Source organism: Sebastes fasciatus, chromosome 2, assembly GCF_043250625.1.
Source record: "Sebastes fasciatus isolate fSebFas1 chromosome 2, fSebFas1.pri, whole genome shotgun sequence".
In the NCBI taxonomy this organism is placed as follows: Eukaryota; Metazoa; Chordata; class Actinopteri; order Perciformes; family Sebastidae; genus Sebastes; species Sebastes fasciatus.
In genome coordinates this window covers 30,590,342-30,611,680 of record NC_133796.1, presented here as the reverse complement: position 1 = coordinate 30,611,680, position 21,339 = coordinate 30,590,342, and the positions used below count along the sequence as shown (strand labels likewise).

General features: G+C 40.4%; 1 protein-coding gene across 3 annotated transcripts in view; it reads right to left on the bottom strand.

Annotated features, from left to right (window-relative positions):
- Positions 1–17,280, bottom strand: part of nedd4a (NEDD4 E3 ubiquitin protein ligase a) — a 35,921-nt gene extending 18,641 nt beyond the window's left edge. Inside the window, exons 1-6 of one of the 3 annotated variants that reach the window (XM_074618485.1) lie at positions 16,970–17,249; positions 13,488–13,561; positions 12,448–12,492; positions 11,709–11,787; positions 11,560–11,598; positions 10,692–10,745 (exon numbers count right to left, since the gene is read on the bottom strand). In XM_074618485.1, coding sequence (XP_074474586.1) covers positions 10,692–10,745; positions 11,560–11,598; positions 11,709–11,787; positions 12,448–12,492; positions 13,488–13,561; positions 16,970–17,017 — 339 coding nt within the window. In that variant the 5' untranslated portion in view covers positions 17,018–17,249. Of the gene's footprint in view, positions 1–2,872; positions 4,258–10,691; positions 10,746–11,559; positions 11,599–11,708; positions 11,788–12,447; positions 12,493–13,487; positions 13,562–16,969 lie in introns of those variants that run through there. The other 2 variants (XM_074618493.1, XM_074618475.1) reach the window with 2 other exon arrangements.
- Positions 17,281–21,339: the final 4,059 nt, after the last annotated feature.

The window sequence follows — 21,339 nt, the reverse complement described above, 5'->3', positions numbered from 1 at the left end:
AACTAGCTGAGGCTATCAAATCTGGATGTAGGTCATGTTCAACTTGATTACACAGGATATTAAATCATAGTTAAATTTGGGCCATTTTTACTACATCTTGGTTCTTGTTGGGGTTGTTCAAAATACGGCAGAGTCATGTTTTCACCTTCCTTGTGTGATGTGGTCACGACTGGTTGTTCATTAACTGGTGAGATGAGGTATGCAGGGTTACGAGGGCGCTGCAGATAAGAACGGCAGACCTGGAATTTTCATAAAAATTTCCATTGTGGAATTTTTCCTGCATCACCACGGAAACGTTCAAGTATATAGTTTACCAGCTTTATCTTTCTTTATGTTGTAATATTTGAAACATCTTAGTGAACCGTCCACAGTAGTTAGTCTCTACCACTGCTAAAATTAACAAAGGATGACACAGTCAGCCCATATAGGGAGAGGTAGATTTTGTAATATTTTGAATTGTTATAGCTGTTTATTTTTCCCCTTTTTTTTGTACAGTAGTAGATATATTAAACGGTGTTGTTGGACTGTTTGTAGGCACGAGGTGAACATCTTTACTGCTGCTGTAAAAGGAAAGTCATTTGTGAGTACAAAGTTCATTTGGCCATATTTAGTCAGGATAAACACTACCATTTAAAAAAAAAAAAAATGCTTCAATTTCTGGGGTGAAAGGAACTCATACGTATGTTTTAGTTTTTTTAAATGTGCTTCCTAGTTATTTGACTTATGATATACAGTGCTTATTGTGTGTTAGGGGTGTAAGAAAATATAAAACATTGAGTATTTTTTTTCTTTTATGTGTGTGTGTGTTTTCTCATTTCCATTGTGATTTGTTAAATATGAAAAAAATGTAAATATTGTACCTTTGAATCTTGCACACCATATTATACATCTCCACCAATAAAACGCGTTTAAAAAACAAAAAAATACAGTATCACAAAACATAACAGCACGATACTCTATCAATTCTCAAAAATACTATACTGATTTTTAATTAATAGTTTATATGCTAAGATTAACTCAGTCAATACTTTATTTTATTTTATTTGCACAGAGCTGCTCCCTCTGAGTGTATGCGCCCTCTCAAAGTAGTGCTATGACGTTGGATGTTACAGGGACTGTGATAAATGCAAATGCAGATCCCACTGTTCAGATTGTATAAAAAATACAACCCTTTTTTACTCAGATTTTATGCATATGGTGGTGGTATCTTCTTTATACTATGATAGTTTCCAAAAAATTGATTTTAAAAAGTCACAATATATCACCTTGCTTACATAATCGCAATAAATCACAATATATTGAATCGTAGGGCTGAACGATTTTGAAAAATATCTAATTGTGATTATTTTGACTGATATTGCAAGTCTGTAGAATATGATGAGTAGGCCAGGACATCTCTGCAGCACGACAATATTTAATTTCAAATGTTATTTTGACAAGAGCCTCCTGCGATTTGAAAATTGTAGAAGGCCATATTGTGACTTCAATAAAATTTGGATTAATTGTGCAGCCCTAAATCGTAACCCCTGTATCATGATATGTATCGTATCGCCAGATTCTTGCCAATACACGGCCCTATATGAGTGTGAATCCCATTGTTGTGGCCCCGTTGTGTGCCGACACGGTCAGAGTGTAAACAAAGGTGTGTAGTATTTGATGCAGACTTTTAAGAGGGAGATGTGTGATGTGACACTAAATATGCACGAAGGACTATGAACATCAACGCTCACATGAAATGAATACACTTGATACTGGTATTTCACAGGCATTTTAAAGTGAGAAGATAAAATCTAGACTTACAAAAGCAAATTCAGATCTTTAAAAGTAAATGGACTGGCTAATTAGGTAAAGAGGAGACCTTCTCACTTGACAACCTGCTAAATGCAGGGGGGGAGGCTGACACCTAATACTTCACAAACACTGCCTGGCAGGGGGACCCATAGGGAAGGGAACGCGCCAACCGTTTACTGGGAAAGGCTCACGCTCCCATCCTGCCTACATTACATTACCCCCACCCCACACACACACACACACACACACACACAGACACACACACACACACACACACACACTCTATGTCCACAGATGGCTGGCATGACTGCGCTGCTCTAGTATCATGCTGTTAAATTTGAATCCACGGGACTGGGCAGTGCTACAGACCACCAGACTATCTGGAGTCAGGGGGAATATTTCAGAGGCACTTTATTTATACCAGCAAGGGGCACTGCTTTTCCCACCACTAAAATTAGCCCGGGTAAATACTTAAAGTCGATTACTCATAGCGCTAACAGAATAGTAAAAATGGAGACCTATTCTAAAGTTGAGCACGTCTTCACACACACTAACAAACAAACGAGACCAAAGACGGGCAACTTTTCCTTCTCATTCATGCTTTTTCTTGGAAAAAGTAACCGAAGCCCCCTGAATGTTTGTCCACATTGGGCTTGTTAATTGCATGACTTAGCTGTAGCGATCTTCTCAGTTACTGAATGTCGCTCTAGCTTGCGGTGAGCCTAATGGCTGACCCTGAGTAAACAGAGTTTTAAGGATTTGAATGGCGAGCGGTATAGGAGAGCAGTAATAGCATGAAGCCAACATGTTAATGTATTTGTTATTTGCAGTATTCAGGACAGTCCAACTTTAATTTCACTGTGCGTGAAAGCAGAAGTCAAAGTGTGTCACCGGAGCTGTCAAAGCGAAGCAGTGTGGAATCTACTTGAACCAGTTAGACAACATTCTAGCCGACTCCACAGTGTTGCTCCATATGTGTCATGTAAATCCTTCATTGAGAGCTGTTTGCCTCTCAATTCATTGATAAGTTTCAAGCCTTTTGGAGCATCAGCTAGTTCCAATGAAGAAACTTAACACTCACCTTGGTGTTTTCAACCGGGCTCTGTGGTGTGTTATTCCCTTTGTGGCTTGTGTTTACATCAGTAACAGAGCTAGGCAACTTAGCTGGGCAGAGAGGAGACAAATGAATGTGCACATGTGGACAGTGAGGACTACTGAGTTTTGGATTTGAAACGTGACATGAAATTCCAGTGTTAGCGTAGGGCACCTCCAGGGAAAAGCTCCTTTGTATGGCGCGGTGACAATGGTTTTCCTCGGGCCTTTCCTGGCCTTTTCCTGATGAACAGGCCTTTTGGTTTTTCTCTGACGGTTTAGTCGAGGAGAACGGACATGCAGAGGTACTACGATACAGTTTTTTGCAAGGGTTGCGTTCCCCCTCGGGGTGTGTGGCTGGGTTAGGAGCCTCGGGATATTCCACATTGACTGTAGCCGTGGTTGTAGCTCCCTTCCCGGACACCACTGGTCTCTGGTGGGCAAAGTGCAGCAGCACGCTGCTCGAGTGACGATTAGATCTGTCTAGAGTTGACGACAGTTCCCTTATTTTACTCCTGTCCTCCATTTTGCCTTTTGGTTCATCCTGTAAAGGAATATTAAATTGCACCATGTGTTTGGTGTCCCTCGACTCGGCCGAGCAGCTTCCTTTTGGGAGACGATGGCCACTTGCTGCCGTGGCGGTGGACTCTCTGCAGTTCACTTCCTCGTCATCTTGTGAGAATTCGCTGGCAGGCGTCTGTAGAGATGACTGGTGAGACCCCCTCGCTGGTGGGAGAGCAGGTAGAGCCACTGGACTGACTGGAGAAGCAGGTGGGGTGCTGCAGGGGCTCTTTGGGAATATAACCAAGGAGGAGCACCGTCTCAGCGGCACCTTGGACTTGCAGCAGGGTCGACTCCTCTCCTGGGTGATCCGGTGCTTTTCTGAACCCTCTGGCTCAAAGATGCTGTTGCTGCTACAGTACCCTGCATCGCTGGCCATGCTGCTGCTGCACGAGCCTCCGTCAGAGCCACTGCCTGCTCCTCCTTCACTGGCCGCCGGGTCTCCATCCTCTATACTGCCATCCAGCTCTCCGCTGAGCTTTCCACAGGGTTGCAGCAAGATCTGCAGAATGCTCTTCTTATTAAATCCTCCTGTGTTCACCCTGGGTATGAATACTGAAGAGTACCGCTGTAAATTAGCATAGTCTGGTGACAGAGGAGTCACCTTCAAGTGGACAGAGCTGTGCGCCAGACTCTCTGCAGGGCTACGAGCTGACACACCGACTCCGCTCTCCTCACCATGGCTGCTGAGGCTTTCTGACAGAGGGTCCGTGTTGCTTCTCCTTGACGCAAACTGCAAACGCAGCCGACGTGCCATTCGTTTAACTCTCTAATCCCTGCAGCGTCGGCGAGAGCTGCATGATCAAACTTGCTGGTAGGGAAAAAAGGAAAGCAAAGCAACTGCTCCCAGCTCTGCTCTGTGATCACAATCATTAGCGGCTGTACATAGCCAAAATAGCTCTGGTGACAACCTACATTCCTCTCCAGGCTGATCTCAGCTTTTAGTCAGAGGAGGTCAGTGGTTCTGTTTGGAGACATGACCCAAACATACGACCTTTGAAACAAGAGCAATCCCGGAGGCTAGCCCCTTTAAGGAGCATACGGAAAACAAAATCACACAAAAACTTTTAGGACAGAGCTTCCACTGCTGACCTGCTTTATAACCTTAGCTTAGCTTTGCTGCTAGTCAACTGCACCTCCCGAGTTCCAGCCAGATTAATATCGAACACCTCGTGTCTGTTCTAGCCGCCTCACTACTGTTCACCCCTTTGGAGAAAACAACAACATGGTAGTCCTTTACGTTGCATCTTAGACTGAAGCTCTGGTAAACTGTTACATCTGCCTCAGGCCACTCACTCAAGACTCTACTTCCTGCCGCTGCTATGCTTCTAATATTTCTCAGTGCCCCCACAAATATTTTTACCCACTGCTATTGAATTACAGGAAATCAAAAGGGAGTGACTTTCGACATAATTCTGTGTCAAACGGAGGACTGGGTTGCAAAATCACACAATAAAAACCACCATGTCTTGTGAAAATATGCGGTAATAATAAAAATGCAAGTGATTGTAAACTGCAAAACCCAGCAAACTTATTTCACACAAAACTAAAGCAAAAAAATATTTCAGAAAACGTTTTTTTTGCTTGCGAAGTAACAGAGAATGTGTTTAACGGAGATAAAGTAAGCTGTGACATATTATCTGCCCGCCCTACAGATAACACAAGCAGATGAGGACGAGCTTCGACAGTGACACGACACCTGTTATATGACACTTCATGTAACTGTCAGTGCTGCTCTGATTTCCTCTCCGTGGCTGTTGACAGGCCCATTTATTAATGGCAGCCTATTGTGAGTCAGGCTGGCCTATTTCAGTGCATCGTCCAAATCAGTTTCAGCATAAGGTGTAATAGTAAGAGACACAGTCAGGATAAAGGCATGATTCACTGCTGCAGCTGCCTATTTCTTTTAAACCAACATGACAAACTACCAGGAAACCTCGTGATTGGCTATGAAACACCCATCTGGCAAAAAACTGATTGATTTGATGGTGGTGCATAGGCCATAAGATAAGATTGGTGACTCACACTACCCTATTTATGCCAAGTCATACAGTATGTGGTGTAATAGGCCAATAATAAAGCCGCCTGTGGTATACACATTGAATGTGGAACGATCAATGGCAATCAGCAGGTGCAGCTGTAATGAGCTACGCTAACGAGTTGCTAAACTCTACAACCCCCCCCCCCTCACCGCCACTGAGTGGCAAAACTAATCTGCTATGTCTGCTGTGAATTGTGAGATCTGGAGCAACACAAAACACCATCTTGAAAAAGTTGATAATGATCTGTACTGAATTACTGTTGTGTATTTTACTTTTTTTTTTACTTTTACTCTGGTGGACTCTTTGGAATCTCGGAACCCATCGGCTATCGTTCTGACGACGGATAAGCCTCTATGTTATATTAGGGCTGTCAAAGTTAACGATAATAACGCGTTAACACAAATTAGTTTTAACGCCACTAATTTCTTTAAAGCATTAACGCAATCAATCTTTCGGAGGTTGTAGCAGCCTGAGTTTTAGAGCTAGAGTGAATATACTGGCATCATATGAAACTAAAAAACCCAAGGAATCCACTGGTACCAACCAGGTCATACTAGTTTGTCGTAAAGGAGGTTAAATAACGCTCCAAACTTGAACTACATTTTGGTGAGGAAAAACTGTCAAAAAAATGTCCATTTTCAAAGGGTCCCTTGACCTCTGACCTTTAGATATGTGAATGAAAATGGGTTCTATGGGTACCCACGAGTCTCCCCTTTACAGACATGCCCACTTTATGATAATCACATGCAGTTTGGGGCAAGTCATAGTCAAGTCAGCACACTGACACACTGACAGCTGTTGTTGCCTGTTGGGCTGCAGTTTGCCATGTTATGATTTGAGCATATTTTTTATGCTAAATGCAGTACCTGTGAGGGTTTATGGACAATATTTGTTATTGTTTTGTGTTGGTAATTGATTTCCAATAATAAATATATACAGACTTTTGCATAAAGCAGCATATTTGCCCACTCCCATGTTGATAAGAGTATTAAATACTTGACAAATCTCCCTTTAAGGTACATTATGAACAGATAAAATAATGTGTGATTAATTTGATTAATCAAATTAAATTAATTTAATACATTTTTACAATACCATTGCCTTTACGGTAACTCCTCATTTTCTGATTTGTATTTACTATCATTGAATGTGTTGTCCAAATACTGTTATCACAGTTTCACAATTGCTTCCAGTAAAAACTTCCAATGCAATCCACTGTCTTCAACCCTAATTGGAAGTGCGTTTAGCTTGCAGCTTAGCTGTTCAACTCAATGCACTGAACAAAGCCTGCAGACATGTAGATACCTTAAAGCAGGATTTGTTGGTCTGATAAAAATCAGCTGTACATCCGGTTGTCTGTGGACAGATCTGAGCACCAGGACAGGTCTGAACCAACTTTTATTTTCAGAGAGAACAGTGTTTGTGCAGTCGGTTGCACAACAGCTCTTTACCAATGCATCAGTGTTTTCTATGTGAATTCATGATGGCCATTCATTCAAGGGGGAGTAACCATGGCAACTTCTGCATACGGGGATGTCATGTGCATACCCTCTATTCATGCTGTCTCTGGAAGTGAGACAAGGCCTGCTACACAGACATCTCTATGCCAGCGTGTGATCGCAGAAAGGAAACCTTAGAAAGCGTCTTATTTCGATTTGTATGTGTCTGATTATGAATCTGTCATCCACTGGGAGTGTCTTCCGGGAAGGACTACACTGTTAGATTATGGGGTTTTGCCTGGAGCCGTCCTCTCCTTCACATTCCTCATTCACATACCAGCTTAACCTGCTCAACAAGCAGCAGAAGTGGAATAATAATAAAAACACTATGTGAAAGATTAAACTGTGTAACACAGTAATGATTAGGACTCATTATACAGCAAACAGCACATTTCATATCTTGTAAGGGACAAACCAACAGAACCAGTTTCATTCTCAGACTCTGCTGCTAGCAAGACAAAAAAGAAAATCTGCAAAACATGGAGGCGGAAATCAGACCTTTCCTGCATTTCCTGCTCATTCTTGAGTGTCAGAGCAGCAGTGACACACACACACACACACACACACATGCACACACACACACACACGCGCACGCGCACGCGCACGCACACGCACACGCACGCACACAGAAACACTTTCACACTGCTGACACACCCTCCACATTTTAACATACTCCACCTGGAGCATGACAAGGCCGCATTGAGTCAGTCACACCCAGGTTCATTTGACGTAATGACACATTCGAGAAACATTCAGCCAAACTACAAACAACAAAACAAGCGAAGAAGAAGCTAAGTTTATGTGGACGATATGTGCATTACATGTGCCGAGTACGTGTGGACTGTATGTTTTTACTTATTCTGTATTGTGACCTGCCGAGGGGAATGTAGATGAAAATCAAATGTAAGCCAGATCTTGTGCAACACGTCAAACTGCAACATCTGTTCAATGTTGCACAAGCTGCTTTATAAACAACCAACAAAAACCACAAAGCAGGACAAGAGAAGGGAGTGTTTCATTCTCACGGCACAGCGTTGTTAGTTCCGTGCAGAACCACGTAGATATGTGACCTGGTGGATTTCTAGGAACAAACTCTTACTAATGGTTGTCTGACACATAGCTGTGCTTGATTCTTCTGACAGTCTAATGTGCAGCTTCTTGTTCACTGAGCAGACTCTACCAGTTTGGACAGGTTGTTGAAGCAGTGGGAGGATAGGGCAGGTAAAGATATGTCCTTCGAAGCGATTACAACTGTAACTCAGTTGGCAAGATACGTATATTTAAATAACTACTATATCAACTACTAAAAACACCAACATTAAAAGTTTATAACTTCTATTTGCTACAGCAAGTGTAGAAAATAGCTCAACCCATTTGTGCCTGTAACTGGAATTATTTCCTTTGTTGAAAATGTTCTCTGGGTTTGCCTAAGCACAAATCTGAAGAATTGTTCAAAATCGGTCAAACCGTTTGGCTGAAAAGTGACTTTTCCTGATTATACTATGTGTTTGGGTAAGTAACGCAGTAACGTTTCCTTTAACCCAACCTCCCAGCCCTCTGTCTGGGTCTCAATCACATGAACGTAGGAAGGAAAATAACTCTGGATTGAGCTATTACTGCATTTTCTTGGGGTCTTGGTTTATATCACATACCGATAGCACAGTTAGCAGCAAGTCTCAAACAGCAGTGGTGCAGTCATTGCGGTCTGACTGCTCAGGTGTCCCAGGACCTGTTGTGCAGAAACTGGGTCAGCTGCTCCACTGAGATCAGGCTACAACCTGGCATTCCCAAAAGCTTCAACACTGCTGTGCACTAACTGAGTAATCAATAAGAGAACACTGCGATCTATATCTCAAAACTCAATCTACCATCACACAACAAACCAAACCTCAGTTCTTATGGAGCTGCTGCTACACACAGTAACCCCATACATTTGTGTCATAACTGAAACTATTTAGCAACATGTCACTTCACATGATACCTCAATCATCTACATGATATTCAACACTCAACCTGACATACGACTCTTTCAATCTCCATCCACACTTGTAAACAACAGGCGTTAGGATGCCCTTAAAGCAGCCAGATTTGCCCATATTTACAGCTCGGAATAATGAGGGATCCCGGTTTTCCAACAATATCTCACATGTCAAGGCAAAATAAGGGCGGCTGTATCGGGCAGACAAACCAAAGTTAACCTTGCTCTGGCTGGAGGATACCCTCAGGAATATGACACATTGTTTTATGGTATACACACACATGAGGTTACGAGAAAAAAGATGATGTTCTTACATCAAAATATTTGTTAAAAGTTCTTCTGCAAATCTCTCAGTTTTTAATTTCCAAACATTTGTGAGACTATTTCCTGGCTTGAACATATGTGGGCTGTGTTCAATATGCTGAGTGCGTTACAGGTATTAACATTACAACTATCAATTAAGATGTGTCCCTCTGTAGAAGAAGAGCAGCTCTTAAAATTGATTTAAAATACTTTCTGTTCATTATCAAAGATTTGTTTGGACCGGTCTACAGAGCCGGTAGTCCTGTCAATGTGGAGCCTGTCCAGCGCTTTTAAGCATAATACAGTTAAGAAAACACTTGGCCCCATTATAATAACAAACTGTCATCTGTTATGTACAGCAGGTTGGATCACGACATGGCTGTTTTCGTGTGTACTCTGTGATAAATGTACAAAAGTGCACTAAAAATGAGCTTTGCTGGAAGGCTACACAGTATATTTTGTCTTTCACCTCAGGAAACAGACGTAGACACTATCTGTAGTGGAGGTGGCCGCTATTCTGTCTTTCAGAGGTTGTAGTGGGCTCAGTCTTAAAGCTAGCGGGAAGATACTGGTATCACATGAAACTAGAAAACCAAAGGAATGTTATGTTATCTTGTTGAGAAGAAGGATAAATAACACTCAAAAGTTACGCCAAATTTTCATGAAGCAAAATGGCCAATGTCAAAAGGGTCCCTTGACCTATGACCTCAAGATATGTGAATGAAAACTCTGAGATGAACAGAGTGAAAACTGTATCTTATTAGATAAAACAGATATTGACAAACTGCATAATTTGCAGCTGAAAGAAGGTAATATATCACAATATATCTTATCGCAATAAATGGTACATTGCAAAATGTTTAAAATCACAATAAGGTCGTATCGTGACTTAAGTATCATGATAAAATTGTATCTTGGTGATTGATGTGATGTGTGATTCCCACCCCTAATCTGTAGGTGAACTAGAGCTGGAACAATTAGTCGATCTATCAATCGATATATCAGCAACTACTTTGAAAAATAAAAATAAAAATACGAAATATTCCCTTGTTCTTTCTTCTCAAACGTGAGGATTTGCAGTTTTTCTTATGTGATAATAAACCTGAATATCTTTGGGTTTCACACTGTTGGTCAGACAAAAACAACAACTTAAAGACATCTTCTTGGGCGTACAGACTTACTGTTTTCTGACATTTTATAGACCAAACAATTAATCAAGAATATAATCGGCAGATTAATTAATAAAGAAAATGATCATGAGTTGCAGTGAACCAAGCCTTCCACACTTGGAAACCACCTACTTTAAGTGAACATCAAGATGCACTTAAACAGAACAAGAGCAATTCAAAAGAAAGATTCGTCCAACGCAACAAGCTACGACTCAGAAATGTTCACAGAAAGGTTGAACATAACTAAATAACTTACCAGGCGGTTCTCATCAAACACCTCCAACAGCAGACGATGCTTCCTGGGATCAACCTGAAACATAATATAGACATTACAATCAAATCACTGAAGTACTGGTTTCAACAATAAGCCATGGTCAACAAAGCCAACAGCATGACTTTTAGCATTTTATGGTTAAATATGCCTCAAATGATCTCCTGGCACGTACATGTAAGTTCACTACAGTAAATATTCACACAACATAAGAGATAAATAGATTAGGGCTGTCAAAGTTAACGCGATAATAACGCGTTAACGCAAATTCGTTTTAACGCCACTAATTTCTTTAACGCGTAAACGCAAATTGATCTTTCGAAGGTGGTAGCAGGCTATACTAGCTTGTCGAGAAGAAGGTCAAATAACACTCCAAACACGCGGTAAATTTTGGTGAGGAAAAACTGTCATGTCCATTTTCAAAAGGGTCCCTTGACCTCTGACCTCAAGATATGTGAATGAAAATGGGTTCTATGGGTACCCACGAGTCTCCCCTTTACAGACATGCCCACTTTATGATGATCACATGAAGTTCATCATGGTCAAGTCAGCACACTGACAGCTGTTGTTGCCTGTTGGGCAATATTGGACAATATTTGTCATTGTTTTGTGTTGTTAATTGATTTCCAATAATTAATATATATATACATTTGCATAAAGCAGCATATTTACCCACTCCCATGTTGATAAGAGTATTAAATACTTGACAAATCTCTCTTTCAGATACATTTTGAACAGATAAAAAATGTGCGATTAATCGGCATTAACTACGGACAATAATGCGATTAATAGCGATTAAATATTTTAATCAACTGACAGCCCTAATTTTAAAATGTTAATTTATTTCACTTACTCTGAAAAAGAATTCTTCATTCCATTTTGGGTCGAGTGTCTTCATGTAGCACGAGATGGGAAGGAAAATAAAAATAAAATAATTTAAATAAAACAGGAGTCCACAAATAAAACAAGTGTGAGTGCAGATGTAGATGTTCACTCGCTCACCTTTTTTATTGTTTTAGTCTGAAGACTTGTGATTTCTCCGTTGATGGGGTCATAGAGGGACAGTCTTGTATATGGATCACTGCAGGACAAAGAGAGACACAATTAGATTCAGGTCTGGCGTAGACATCCATCTATAACGACTGAAACAGTCATGATCTACTTTCAGTGGTTTGTGTGGTTCATGTGTGGCCATGAGTTCTGAAGGAGGTAAAACACTTTACATCATTCACTGCATTCAGACCCGAGAAACATTAACATAATGGTCCCAACTACTCCATGCTTGATGCAAAATTGACTGTAATTGTTATTTTATGATGTTCTGAGGCTCTGTGACGGGAATTAAAACCACATCCAACAATCACATCACATTATCCATTACCCAATCTAGGCCCGCAGCAATGTTATGTCATTAGTAATATATCAAGTGACGGGTTTTACATTAGAGTGATGGTGATACAGCAATTTTGGTTATGACATGAAAAAATAAACATATAGTAAACATAAAGGCACCACAACTCTTGATAGACGTCATTGTCAGATTGCATTTAGAGGTTATGGGGAAGCAAACATTTATTAACCAAGAATATTTAAAGAAGACAAACAAGGTGTGAAAAGGCAGTGAACAGGGCATTAAGAGGATGACATTTGTGTATTTGGAGAGTTGTTTTGGGCTTTTTTTTAGAGTAAAGATTCCCAACAAGATGACATTATGCTGTTCCCTAAGCTAATTAGCACTCACCAATTCATGCTCTTGGAGGAAGTGCCAGCTTTGCAATTGTCGGGGCTGTTTGCATAGAAAATACCAGAGAAAACGTTTTATCTGAATGCTCTAAATACTCTTTTTAAAGAACTTTAAGAATTTTCTTTATTGGCCTGTTGTGAAAACTGCAAACATTTAATTCTCAGCCTTTACACACCCAATCCTTCCAAATTACTCCAACTATACAAGAGAATAAATAAAAACTCAACCAGAACTAAACACTCAAATCATAACCCACGGTTTTATTTAATCGGTCTTGCTAAAAGATATGGAACATATTAAATTGGGTCTTAATGAGATTTTGGAGGGAATGGCGAATTATGAAACACAAACTGATTCATGGTTCACTGGAAGGTGGCTGACGTGCTGTTTGTTGTGGAAAAGATATTGTCATCACCTTCCTGTGGTCTACACAGTGGTTTAGAGGATGCAATTTCAGTTCTGACTGTCCAGCTTTATAATGAAGAAAACTGACAGGAAATGGAGACTGCACATACACAGGAAGATGATGACTTTGATTTTACAGAAAAGTGAAAAACTTAGCATCGCCTGAGCTACCAAATCTCTCTGAAATTGACAGAAAATGAATCGTCAACAATTCTGAATTAATTTAAGTAAATCGTCATGAAAGAAAACTCTGGTTCCGGCTTATCAAATGTGAGGATTTGTTGCTTTTCTACAAATATGTTTGGGCTTTGGGCTGTTGGTCGAACAAAACAAGCTATTTTAAGACGTCATCTTGGGGATTTGGGAAATTGTGACAGATTTTTTTCCCACATATTTGCCCACTCCCATGTTGATTAGAGTATTAAATACTTGACAAATCTCCCTATTTCCCTATTTGATTTTCTCCATATTGCCCAGCACTAATTTTAGGACTGCTGATCAGAAAAAAACAATATATTTGATGTCACAATTGTTTAATGGCGAAAATGACTAACAGGTTAATCAATAACTAAATCAAAAGCCCTACTCATAAGTTATACAGTACAAGGAAGTCTTATCTACCTACAGCTTACCTGGCTCCGAGGATATCTTTTTTGGCCAGCCCAATTCCACCGACGACTTTCACTTTTAGGATTCTGGATTCTTCCTGGAATAATAAAAGATGAGTTTATGAATACGATAACGACAGAGTACTTGCCATCACACATAAATCACAAACCAAACAACATGTAGACATAATAAAAACATAAATACCTAAAATCTCAAAACTATAACTCCCTGGTAATATTCTGTACATGCTTAATGCAAGTCCAGCAGATAGTGAATATTGTCTTGTGTTGGTATGGTAACAGAGTGCTACAGGAATGAGTAATAAAACCCTGAAATGAGTTAGCATTTTAGCACTTCCTGTTCCCTCGTCTCAAAGCCAACGGGTTTTTTTTAATGGGTTTTCAGTTAGGTGCCTGAAATAAGGTCTGTGGTTAACACAGGCTAAAGAGATTTTAACGTTTTGTTCTACGACATAATATACATCAATAAATACCCCACTTGTGAATTTTGAAGTTTTTAAGTGTCTTAAAAAAAGCGGTTGCTAACAAGTGGCTAAACGAGACTACTAAACGTCATCACGCCGACTCGTCCGCCTTTACAGCTTCGTGGTGTAATCTCACGCTCAGGAGACCGTGATGTAGTTTGTTTATAGCCTAACGTTAGCTTTTTACTTCTGCCGATTGCATTCACACTTCAAAAATCATAAAAGCTGTGTTCATTTGCGGAGATTATATTGCTGAACAAAACGTGTAATCATAAATGTTTGGTTGCGATAGAGTTTATTTTCTGTAATATCCCAGATCACATTGGAGTTTTGTCGTGGGAACCAGGGCGATGCTAACTTCCTGGTTGGCCTACAAAAATACGTCATCCTTGGAGCACTCTATGTGCAGAGATGTCACTTAGGGCTGCACCATATGAGACAAATATGTGATATGTAATAACATTGTTGAATATCGCGATAACGATATTACTTGCGATAAATAAACGGATATTAAAGTGTACTCAGTTCTGCCTCTTTTAGTACACTGCTAAAAAACAACAAATGGCTTGTTGAATTAAAAAAAGTTAAAGGAAATTTCTTTTATTGAACAAATTGAACTGAACACAAAAGGCACAAATAAAAAAAGAACGATAATTACATTTTGCAGTTTTCTACTGATACTCTCTTTCAACTTACTCAAAAAATCTCTGAGTGCAAAACCGCAATCTTTCGCAATGTGTTTATCGCACAAGTTGACAATGCGATGACGATAAAAAAAAATCTATATATTTGGTGTGGCACAGTAGCGTCTGCACGGTCACGTGGCTCGGTAACAACGTCATGCTGTGGTCACGGCTTGCTAACTTGGCCTCCCAGCCCTCGCTCCAGCCTCGGTCTGGGTCTCATTCACGTGAACGGAGGAAGTGAAATAACTCTGGATTCAGCTATTAGTGGATTTTACAACTTTTAGGACCAAATGATTTAAATAATTAGAGTGTTCATACACAAAGTTGATTTACCTGAAAAAAAATTATCCACTGACTTACAGGCGTGTCCTTTCACAACGTAAGTCTATGGGGAAAAGTATTTTTTGGCCCAATGGCATAACATGACGGAAATGGAAGTTGTTTGGCCACTACAAAAATTCCCAGCTGCTCCGGTCACATGTCGATGTGTCCTTGAGCAAGACACTTAACCCCAAATTGCTCCTGAAGGCATAGCCATCGGTGTGTGAATGAGTATTTAGATTAGATCCTGATGGGCAAAGTTGGCACCTTAGCAGCCTCTGACATCAGTGTATGAATGGGTGTGTGTGAATGGGTGAATGCTGACATGTAGTGTAAAGAGCTTTGAGTGGTCGGAAGACTAGAAAAGCGCTATATAAATGCAAGTCCATCCATTTACTAAAGAAAATCCCTAAATTGTTAGATATTTGAAAGCTTAGAGTAACTTCTGTCTCAATGTGTGTGTGTATGTTCTCCGAGTGTGTACCTGTGAGCCGTGTAACATTCTTAGCACACTTTTACACATGGTATGATGAGAAGGGGGCCACACAGAGAGTAGCCTAGGGGCCCCTGACCACGTTAATCCGCCACTGCACACAGGTAGGCTATACACATGTAAATGTACTATAGAATAGCAAAGGTATTGGATCATAATATAATAATAGTAAACAAATCTCCTATCTAGATGAATCACTATCACATGCTCAGAGTGCACGCCCTCCCCAGTACAATCAGGGTTTACAGGGATGACGTAACATCCTGACAACAGTTGGCAGAGCTGCTCATTTCCCATCAGACCCCACAAACACTCACTTTATGCTTCTACACTGATCAGATGGTGAATCACAAGCAGATTTCACAATCACTCACACTGATTTTGATGTAATGGACACAACTACAGGCCCTATAACACTGGTACCTGGAGGGGAAGTGGGACTGTTTCTAGCAAGATAATTCATGTCTGTGGTCGATGCCAGCTGGCTGTGTGCGTGTTTCTGTATATGTGTGTGCGTGTTTCTGTATGTGTGTGTGCGTGTTTCTGTATGTGTGTGTGTCTGTGTGTGCGTGTGTGTTGAGTTGTGTGTGCTGAGTTGTGTGTGCGTGTGTGTTTGTGAGTGTGTGTGTGTGTGTCTGTGTGTGCGTGTGTTGAGTTGTGTGCGTGTTTGTGAGTGTGCGTGTTGAGTTGTGTGTGTGTTTGTGAGTGTGTGTGTTGAGTTGTGTGCGTGTTGAGTTGTGTGTCTGTCTGTGTGTGCGTGTGTTGAGTTGTGTGTGTGTTTGTGAGTGTGTGTTGAGTTGTGTGTCTGTCTGTGTGTGCGTGTGTTGAGTTGTGTGTGTGTTTGTGAGTGTGTGTGTTGAGTTGTGTGTGTGTGCGTGTGTTGAGTTGTGTGTGCGTGTGTTGAGTTGTGTGTGTGTGTGTTGAGTTGTGTGCGTGTGTGTACGTGTTGAGTTGTGTGTGTGCGTGAGTGTGTCTGTCTGTGTGTGCGTGTGTTGAGTTGTGTGTGTTGAGTTGTGTGTGTGTGTACGTGTTGAGTTGTGTGTGTGCGTGAGTGTGTGCGTGAGTGTGTCTGTCTGTGTGTGTGTGTGTTGAGTTGTGTGCGTGTTTGTGAGTGTGTGTTGAGTTGTGTGTGTGTGTGTACGTGTTGAGTTGTGTGTGTGCGCGTGTGTGTTCGTGTTGAGGAAGCAGAGAGGCGTTCACTGCCAGGCAGCCTGTTGTGTTTCCTGGCTGAACAAAAAGTGAACAGCTAAAGCTCTCTAATGTGGATAGCATTAGCTGAGAAGTTGATCAATTACATCGATTTATCTATCAATAAGTAACACACTTTAACTAACACACAACTCTTTGACCCGCTGGTGAGTTACTTATCTCTCTAGTTAAGTCACAGTGTGTAGTTAGCCTAGTTAGCTTAGCTTGTTAACTAGTGAGCCAGCCTGCTAGCGTCGTGGTCACATGAGCAGACTCGTTAACAGCTGGTATGTGTACAGATGTGATGTGTGATATACAGCAGCGTTACTTTACCTCATCTGTCGGAAGTCCTCGGATCTGTGGAGGAGAAAGTGCAGCCATAGTATCCTCGCCCTTCTTCCTCCCGGGGTCGACAACAACAAGAGGAAGAGGAGGAAGACAGTGGTCCGGTGAACAGTAGAGTCTGGTGGTGTTTAGTTTCTCCTCTGCTCTATTATCTCTCTCTCTCTCTCTCTCTCTCTGTGTTTACGAGCTAGATACCGTGAACCTGACCTACTGGCGAGCTGTGACACCGTCGTCACTCACTCTGTATCCATCCTCCTCTTCCTCCTCCTCCTCTTTCTTTACCCCCACCTCCTCCTCTGTTTCCTCCTCCTCCTCCTCTTGTTACCTTCTTCCTGTCACTGCTACAGCCTGATAAAACCCAGAACTACACCACTGAGAGGGACACTGAACGCACCATCAGTCTGTCTGATGATGAGAGGTGAAACAACAACAATGTGAAATTACAAGTAAAAGTTGTGATTAATTAAGAACTATCAGCAAAAAGGCAGTGGTGGAATGTAACTAGCTCAGGGGTCAGCAACCTTTACTATCAGAAGAGACATTTTAGGCAGGAAAACAAAAAAAACTCAAAACATTTGAGCATTGTGATGAAGGTAACACAGTTTATAGTTTAAGTATATAGTATATAAGTCTAATGCAGTGAGGGCCAAAGTGCAAATGTACTACAGAGTATAAGGGCCACATTGAGGGGAAAAAACATATGAGATTTACAGAATAAAGTAATATTTATTTATTTATATAGTAACTTTATGAGAAAAAAGTCATAATATTGCGGGAATAAAGTCAGAATTTTAGGAGAAAAAAGTTGTAATATTAAAAGAATAAAGTGGTAATATTACGAGAATAAAGTCATAACTAAACGAGAAAAAAAGTCGTAACATTACGAGAATAAAGTCAGAATTTGAGGAGAAAAAAGTTGTAATATTACAGGAATAAAGTCGTAGTATTACAAGAATAAAGTCATAACTTTACGAGAAAAAAGAAATTAACACATAAAATTACTACTTTATAATATTATGACTTTATTCTCATAATATAACGACTTTTTTTCTCGTAAACTTCTGACTTCTTGTAATATTACAACTTTTTTTCTCGTAAAGCTATGACCTTATTCTCGTAATATTATGATTTTATTTTCGAAATATCAGAATTATTTTTTTTTCCTCAATGTGGCTCTAATACTCCGTCGTACCGTCGTACATTAGACCTACAACAGTGATAAATAAAAATAAAAATGTAAACAAAAAACTGGCAGCCATGTTGAGATCAAGTTGAGGAAATACCAAGCACCGCCCACCAACCGGAGCGCAGCCAACAGGAACGCTCTCTCTCTCTGAAATGACCTGTGATTGGCCAAAGATTATTTAAAGCCTGAAAACAGAGCCATGAGGAGGTGCTGAAGACTAGTTTTCTCTCAGAACACTTGAATTACAATATGCTGAAGGGTTATTATGGGATTTTTGCCCAATGATGCCAAAAACGTTCTGCCTACTGCAGGTTTAAGTACATATTTGAGGTACTTTACTTGACTTTATAGATTTTATAATTAGCCGTAGCTGTGTAATAAGCGGCTACTTACTACCCCTCCGCTTCGTGCCGGGGTGCCCCATCGCCCTCTTTGGGTTTATTTCACAACAATGACCGTCTCGCTGTATATTATCCTTTACATAACATACACATGATGGTGTAGACACAGGCCTCTTATCACCCAGTTTAACACATAAAGTAAAACAAAACAAAAAATACTTAAAAATTAGGAAAACTAGAGCTTTAACTGCTGCTTAGCATCTGCACCCTCACATGTCAGGTTTGGGGTGAAGAAGTAATCTAATAGCTTGGATTTATTTGTTTTTAATAGATAAAAGCCAGGTGCTTTCGATGTTGAGTATGGATAACTCTTTAAAATAGCATGTCATCTTTATAGATTGTGCACAATCCCACAGGTGTTTTCAATTATTCTGGCTAATTAAACTCCTGCACAGATGCAGTCGGGTGGAGTAATGCCGGGAAAAGGCCTTTTTCCCAGCAGACATTTTGTCTTGTCTTAGCAGGAAAATCACATGTGTAACTAATAGCATTAATGATGGCTCTTTTATATCTCGGTCTTCCAGTAAGCCATGACAGTGAACCAGTATGCAGAATATATCCTAAATGGAAACCTCCCTTCATTAAGGTTATTTATTCTCGCTGCACTTTTCCTGCTATGACATGTCAAAATGTATGCTGTGAAAAAAGTCTATTAGTTGAGGTCACCGAAACAGTAGCGTACAAGTTAATGATTGCTGTTCCATTCCCTGAACGAGAAGGAAAACAGATGAGCTAGGAAGTGAATGACAGTCACCCACTTTAGTGAGATACAGAGAGTAATCAGTGATTGAATTACACGTTATTGATTGTTAAAGGGGAAAAATAGATATCACACTCATCATAACCACTCAAGACATGAGTACACTGCAGCCATGTCTAAATCACTCTCTGCTTGCTACCCAATGTATTATTCTTGTTTTCATTTCAGTGCCTGATGGGAAGATTATGCACAATATAATGCCATAATTTACTCTATAGAGTTTACCATAGTGTTTATTTTGTAGGAAATATCGAATGAGTGAACAGGAGAGAGATTTTATACACCAGCGACCATTCTCAGAGATTTCAGTGCGTACAAATGTAATTATATTTTTCCTCTTTTTTTGTCCTAACAAAAGATGTTCCCCTCATTAAATGTTGTAGTATAATGCCAACAAATGACTTCTACTCACTAAATTGCAGTGGTGGAAAGCAATTAACTACATTTACTCAGTACTATACTTAAGAAGAATTTTGAGATACTTCTACTTTACTTGAGTATTTCCATTTTCTGCTAATTTATACTTCTACTCTACTACATTTCAGAGGGAAATATTGTACTTTTTCTCCACTACATTTATTTCATACCTTTGGTTACTTTGCAGATTCAGATTAATACAAAATATAATCAACAAATACATTTTATGTATTATTATGGATAAAGATAAGAGGGGGGAATTCACAAACTCCCCGGCCCCACCTTTACCAGCTGCAACATTAAAGTAATATCATCTGAAATGGGCCATTCTGCATAATGAGTACTTTTACTTTTTGTAATTTAAGTATATTTTTTTGCCAATACTTTTGTACTTTTACTTAAAGGTGCAGTGTGTAGGATTCAGTGACATCTAGTGGTGTGGTTTTCAAATTGCAACCTACCCCACCGCTCACTCCTCCCTTTCCAGGATTGCAGTAACGTGAGCCGCTGAGTGCAAAAAGCACACAAAAAATATAATAAACTAGAATGCCAAGGTGCCTGACTTTAAAAACAGATCACAGCTCAAAGCTGGCGGCACCGTGAGGTGGTCGGCTTATTATTAACACGGTGTGTAACGTATCGGCGGATGCTTCTCTCATTCAGCAGCCTTGTTATGTCTGTATGGCGTTACACTACGTTGTCTCTCATCCTGTCCTCTACTGCTTTTTTCTTTCTCACCGAGGACGGCCAGCAGCTCCCGCACACATATCCACACACGTATCTCTCTGCTCGAAGAAGTAAGAAGGTGGGGTCATGCGTCATCAACGCTTCATCAGTAGCATGTGTTATACCCAGAGGTCTTAATGTTCTGGCTGATCGGAATCTGGAAAATTTTTTTTGAATCCGGATCATAATCCGGATCACCACCAAAATCTAATGGATTGTTCATTGTGCCACATCCCACCCCTCAAAACAAATTCAATCAAATCCATCGCAGACTTTTGGAGTAATCCTGCTAACAGACAGACAGACAGACAGACAGACAGACAGACAGACAGACAGACAGACAGATAGACAAACAAACAAACCAACGCCGGGGAAAACATAACCTCCTTCCAAGGCCAAGAGGTAATAAATAAATAAAACTACTTTAAGAGTAACAGAAGTCAGACGGCAGTTGGCGGTACCACGGTTTTGCACTCTGCGGCTCACGTTACTGCAGTTTCACAAGCGTGTCAGAGAACTACGGTGGCCTTCAGGCAACGTAAAAACGTGAAAGTCTCTCTCTAGAGCCAGTGTTTGGTTTGTCCATTCTGGGCTACTGTAGAAACATGGCGGCGCAACATGGCAGACTCCATGAAGAGGACCTGCTCCCTATGTAGATATGAAGAACTGAATGAAGGGAACGAAAACATAATTCTTAGTTTCAGGTGATTATACACTAATGAAAACATAATTATGAATATTATATTCAATTTCTACTGATAGATCCCCGAAATGTTATACACTGGACATTTAAGTAACATTTTGAATGCAGGACTTTTGCCACTTTTACATAAGTAAAAGATCTGAGTACTCCACCGCTGATAAAATG